Source organism: Eublepharis macularius, chromosome 12, assembly GCF_028583425.1.
Source record: "Eublepharis macularius isolate TG4126 chromosome 12, MPM_Emac_v1.0, whole genome shotgun sequence".
Taxonomy (NCBI): Eukaryota; Metazoa; Chordata; class Lepidosauria; order Squamata; family Eublepharidae; genus Eublepharis; species Eublepharis macularius.
This window is the reverse complement of record NC_072801.1, coordinates 75,651,205-75,657,304: the sequence shown is the minus strand read 5'-3', so window position 1 is coordinate 75,657,304 and position 6,100 is coordinate 75,651,205. Positions and strand designations below refer to the sequence as shown.

The window sequence follows — 6,100 nt, the reverse complement described above, 5'->3', positions numbered from 1 at the left end:
TTGAGTGGAAAATGATAAATGTAAAAAATGGAGCCACAGACTGTCTCCCCTGAGCCTCAGCGAAGATCAAAACCCTTGTATGGGTACTATTTGAATGGGAGCCCCTGGGATTATTTGCATATCTCTAGAAATTGCTCTGGTTAGTAGCACTTTGAAAACCTGATAAAGCCTGAAGCCTTTTCAAATCTCAGTCAGAGATGGCTTCTGTTCAGATGGAATCAGCTGGATTGAATGTGAATGAGTGTAAGGATGTAATAAAAATATATAATTGAACATGCTATGATTTCAATGATATAGATATAAAAATGGAACAAGAAACAATGGAGTAAAAAAAGACCTTCTGCTGCGTTGCCTCTGCTGTAGTGATCTCAGATATGTATCTCTCACTCCTGCCCTCCGAAAAACCTTTGGTACATTGGAAGAATTGTATACCTCCATTTTTCTAGCAGACCTTAAGCCTGAAACTACAGAGAGTCACTAGATACGTGCAGCCACTAGAAACTTTCATAGTTCAATGCTGACTTAATTATTATATATTATTTTTCTAATTTTTAATGTTAACTCTTTCCTGTAAGTATTCTTGATATTTTATGTTTTATTTTGCTTATCCCTGACCATAATAAACCATTCATTGATTAAGTAGAAAGGACAGGGTTTTAAGAGAATGTTGGCTCATATGAACCCCATCAAAGAGTTTGTGGCTGATGGTTTGTGCTTGTGGGAGGCTGAAGTTTGGGGTGGTCTCTGGCAGGCACAAATGTGCAGATAGCATTGCCTTTGGCGAGGGTTGGGTGTGATTCCCAAGACATCTATGGTTTCTGAGACATGAACAGTGACTCATGCTGAAATGCAACAGGCAACCTCCTCGGAAAGTACTTAATGATGTTGCTTCTTAGGGATGGAAGTGATTGAATGTGACAGTCACGCCCAGGGGCAAGGCGGGGGAGAATCTTGTATCCTTTACAGAGCTTGTTTGGAAGAAGGTGAAGCCAGAGCAAGAAATCATGCAGAGACAAAATGAGCATCCTCTGCTATCGAGACAAGTTATTTAACTTGTTTATCATTCGTGACATGACAGTAATCGGAAATATTTAACTTCTCTGGGCATTGAAACCTCAATGCACTCCCAAGGACAACCTTAGGAGTTCCATGGGTTCCAAAGTCCCCAACCCATGTATCATGCGAGAGCATTAATTCAAAATAGCGACGGGAGCGTTCCTTTCACTATATGAAACACTGCCACCTGGTGGTGCATAGCACAAGGTGCAAACCCCTCGCTAGGTGAAGTGGCTCTGTCCCCTTGAATACAGAACCAGTTCGGGGACTTTTGGGGTCAGGGCTGTCCAATGTGCAAGAATTTTGCTGCTGCCTTTGAATGAATGAAGGTCAGTTACATTTTTCATAGGCAAAGATTCCACTTTTTGCTTCTCGGTCCTGGGAGCTTTTGGTGCAGTTAGACATCCCTCATGCACCCATCATCACTAGGAAATCTGATGGCTTCTACTGGGTCAGCCCAACCTGCTCCTGGAATAGACTTACTCCTGGAGGTTTCGCTTGTGGCCCTGGATGGGAGCACTTTCCACCACTTTGGGCTGGCGCAACCCTTGTCTCTAATCCTGGGAGATGATGGACTTGCTAATACCACCCATGCTATTAACTGATACTCAACAAGGTGTTGCCATTAAAGGGCATCCTGCAGTTGGTGCTCTAGAATATAGTGGTCAGATTCTTGACCACACAACAATGTTGATGATATGATGCCAGTGTGGCAAGATTTCTTAACAATTCACAGATTTTTGGGCACAATGTCAAGTGCTGGTTTTAACTCAGAAAGCCCTAGAAAACAAAAGGTCACACCCCGAAAGGACCAGATGCACTCCCTGTGAGTAGGCCTGCTTGCTTAAATTATTAACCAAGACCACGCTTCTTGTGGAAGTAACGCTGGCAGTGCCCAGAAGCATGGCCTTTTTCCTGGTGGCTCCTGCTTATGTAATTCCCTCCCTTGCATCTAAGTGTTCAGGTGGAGGCCACAGCCAAAGGCACTTTTGCAAAGTTTTGGCCAGTCCACCATCTATATATGTTCCTGAGAAATGACGGTTTTGCTATTGTCATAATCTGTGAGCTACGTTAGGCTGAGAAATTGCCAGGACTACAGCCCCCCAGGCAGCTCTATGGCAACATATGAATTTGAACCCAATCCTCTCCCGGCTTAGTCCAGTGCCCATTACCACCACAGCACACTGTATCCCCATTTTGGGTTCTCATTGGTCTTAACCACCTAAGTGCTTTCACTGAGGTTCAGTCTCCTTGGACATGTTCCATTTTTTTCCTCCTTTCTATTTCTGTGCAATTGTCTCTTTGACTTGGGATTTTGAATGTGCCATCCACATTCCCTGCTCGGGCACTGCGGCTACTAAATCCTGACCAAGTGCGTGTTCTATTGTTGCGTCACTCCAGGACTGCATTTTTAGGTACTAAGTCTGTGGAGTCAGGATTGAAGAATTGTAAAACAGATTCCTTATACTCTACAAGTACAACCGTTGCTAATAGAAAACCTCACTTATTTCCAACAGATGGGCCTTCTTGGAAAGGAGTCTGCTCAAAGTCACAGCCCACTTCTGCTTTTTTGGCAGGCTCCTGGTTGAGTCTTTCCCACTGTGTCTCTTGCACAGTAATATGTGGCAGAATCTGCAGCCGTCACCGAGGTCAGCCTCAGGAAGTACTTGGTTTGCGAAGGATCCACCGAGATGGTGATTCGGCCACTGAAAGCTGGAGCATAGATGGTGCTACCAGTCCAGAGCCCCATCCAGACCAGCCCTTTCCCGGGAGCCTGGCGAACCCAGTGCCACCAGCTGCTGCTAGTGACTGAGCCACCGGTGACTGTACAGGTCAGCTCGAGGGTCCCTCCGGGTCTCACCACCCCTGGCCCAGATTCCTGGAGCTTGAGCTGAGATGAAAGTCCTTGAAAGATACAGAAGAACCACAGTCAGAAAACATAAATTTTTTGGCTTTGAAAAGCATATCTCCCTAATCAAAAGAAAATTAATTTAATATCAAGAAATGCAGAGATTAAGTTGCCTAAAAACCATTTTACATAGAAGTAGAGTAGATTGGGAGTATTTTAAGAGGAACCCACCTGGTAGGAAAAGGAGGAGGAAAAGGGGTGTAAAGGCAGATGCCATTTTTTAGGCCTAGAGTGGAAAAGGATAAATGTAAAAATTAGAGGCACAGACTGAATCTCTCCCCTGAGCCACAGTGGAGTTGAAAGTATCCTACGGGTACTATTTGAATGGGAGCCCCTGAGATAATTTGCATACTGCTAGAAATTGCTCTGGGGAAATTTACTGTTAAAGTCAGAGGTTAGTAAGAGTTGGACTCAGTTCCTATCTTGGATTCGAAGAATTAAATGGATGGAATGGGGATGAATGTGAGGATATAATACAAATGTATAAATGTGGGATGAAACATATAGTAGGATACAATGGGATGAATGATATAGATACAGAAATGAAGCAAGACAAAATAAAGAGAGGGGAATAAAAAAAGATCTTCTGTTGCATTTTGTCTTCTCTGGTGATCTCAGATATGCATTTATCATTCCTATCCTCCAAAAAATCTTTGGTGGATTGGAGGACTTGTATACCTCCCTTCTTCTACAGGAGCCTGAGACTGGAACTACAAAGCTGCTAAGTTCTGTGCAGCTGCTCAAATCTACTGGGTGATTCCACACACGTTGGATAATGCACTTTCAATGCACTTTATCAATCATTTGAGGTGGATTTTTTGTTCCGCACACAAAAAAAACCCCGTTCCAAATGATCTATAAAGAGGATTGGAAGTGCATTATCCAACGTGTGCGGAATCACTTAAAGTCCACATTGAGCCCTTTGAAGAGCTTGTGGCTGTCGGTTTGTGCTTGTGGAAGGCTGTGGCTTGGGATGATCTCTGGTAGGAGTTAATTTGCAGATCGCATTGCCCTTGGCATGGGTTGGGTGTGATCCCTAGGGCATTCATCACTTCTGATCCCCGGGCAGTGACTCACGCTGAAATACAACAGGCAATCTCCTCAGAAAGTGCTTAATGACGCTGTGTCTTAGAGGTGGGAGTGATTGAATGGTACAGTCATAACCAGGGGAAGGTAAGGGACAATTTCATATCCTTTTACAGCAGAAATTACAAACTTAAAAGAAACAGTGTTGCTCTAATAGCGAGGAGAGACATAGCACAAGCAGTCAAGAGCTACAATGCAAAGTCTGACTGATTAATATCAATCAGACTTTATGGAAGGCCTGTTAATATAAACATCATTCAATTTTGTGCCCCAACTACAGATGATGAGGAGGAAGAAACTGAAAATTTTTTACATGTGTGTCAAAGAAGAAATTGATCATATACCTAAACAAGATCTGCTGATAATCATAGATGTCTGGAATGCAAAAGTAGGAGACAAAGCAGAATCAAACATGGTTAGAAAATTTGGACTAGAATCACAAAATGAAGCAGGAGAGTGACTCAGAATTTTGTGCAGCCAACAACCTGTTCATTGCTAACACAACCCAAAAGACTATTATATACGTGCCTCCTCCAGATTGCAAGATCTGATCAAGCCTGTTAATGATAGGACATTTTGGAGGTCCTTCATTCATAGAGTTGCCATAGGTTGGAGGTGCCTTAATGGCATATAAAACACACATTCCAGAACCTGGCTGGAAGAAGCTAAGACCAGAGCAGGAAACCATGCATAGACAAAATGAGCAGCCTCTGCTGTTGGGACAAGTCATTTAACTTGTTTATCTGTCCTGAAATGAAAGCAATTGGAAATGAGTGAGATTCTGAGCCAGTCTGATATGCAAATTCATGAGCTTTGAAACATCAAGGCATTCCCAAAGACATTCCTAGGAGTTCCACAGGGTTCCAAAGACCCTGACCCATTTGTCCTGCAGCTGCAGTGGCGGTAGGTAATGTTGGCATCTCTTGGCAGGCAGAAATCTGAGCAGAAGTGGGACCCATCCAGGGCTGGATGCTGGCTCAAGGCCCAACAATGCAGAGCAGAGCCACTGGGGTCAAAAGCGAGGATCCCATAGGTCCGGGGGGAGGGGCGGTCAAACGGTAATTCCAAAGGTCAAAGAGCAGAGCTAATACAAAATACCATTAGAATGGCCTGTCGAAAGTGGAATCACAGCTACCATCTGCATTTGGCCAAAGGCTGACGCAGGCAGGAATCAAGGATGGGAAGGCTTTTTCAAAGCATATCAACTGGAAGCATTCGGTTTTCATTCTGTATGGAAGATGCAGAAAGAGGGGCAAGAGAGAAGAAAAGGAAACGGAACCCGTCGAGATTTTTCATTTATTAAGTCAGAGCATTTGTTGAAAATTAAGAACATAAGAACATAAGCAAAGCCATGTTGGATCAGGCCAGTGGCCCATCCAGTCCAACATTCTGTCACACACAGTGGCTAGAAATCCAGTGCCATCTAAAGGACTGTCAGTGAGGCCAGGACACCAGAAGCCCTCCCACTGCCTTCCTTCCAGCACCAAGACAACAGAGCACCACCTCCCCACAAGGAGAATACCATCTATCTCCTGTGGCTAATAGCCACTGATGGACCTCTGCTCCATATATTTGTCCAGTCCCCTCTTGAAGCTGGCAATGCTTGTAGCTGCCACCACCTCCTGTGGCAGGAGGTGCTGCCGGAGCATTCATTTTTTGATATGAAATGCTGCCACCGAGTGGTGCATAGCAAGACGTGCTACGGAAATCAAGGGAGGGGCCTCTAGAGACGTGCGTTTTGACGTGCATGGTATGGAATCCTACAAGGCAGCATAATCCCCTACGCCAATCATCATGATGAACGCTTTGCTACCCAAACACCACTTCCATAACTAGAATCTGGTTCTTTGCAGACCGTGGTTGTTGGAGATCAAGACCCGGCAATGTGAGTGCGGGTGGTGGAGTCTGAGTGCGGTTTCTGCCTGGATGCTCCATTGCTTCAACTCTCTGCATAGCTCTCACAGGAATACATTGCAGTGTCTGCAGCTGTCAGGGGGCTCAGCTGGAGGGAGACTTCGTTCCTGGAGTTGTCCCTGCTGATTTGGCTGC

General features: G+C 44.7%; 1 gene segment (V, D, J or C); it reads right to left on the bottom strand.

Moving 5' to 3' along the window:
* Positions 1 to 2,605: 2,605 nt before the first annotated feature.
* Positions 2,606 to 3,217, bottom strand: LOC129339976 (immunoglobulin heavy variable 4-4-like). The segment is given in 2 exon segments: positions 2,606 to 2,961; positions 3,137 to 3,217. Coding segments are annotated over 2 exon segments (402 nt in total).
* Positions 3,218 to 6,100: the final 2,883 nt, after the last annotated feature.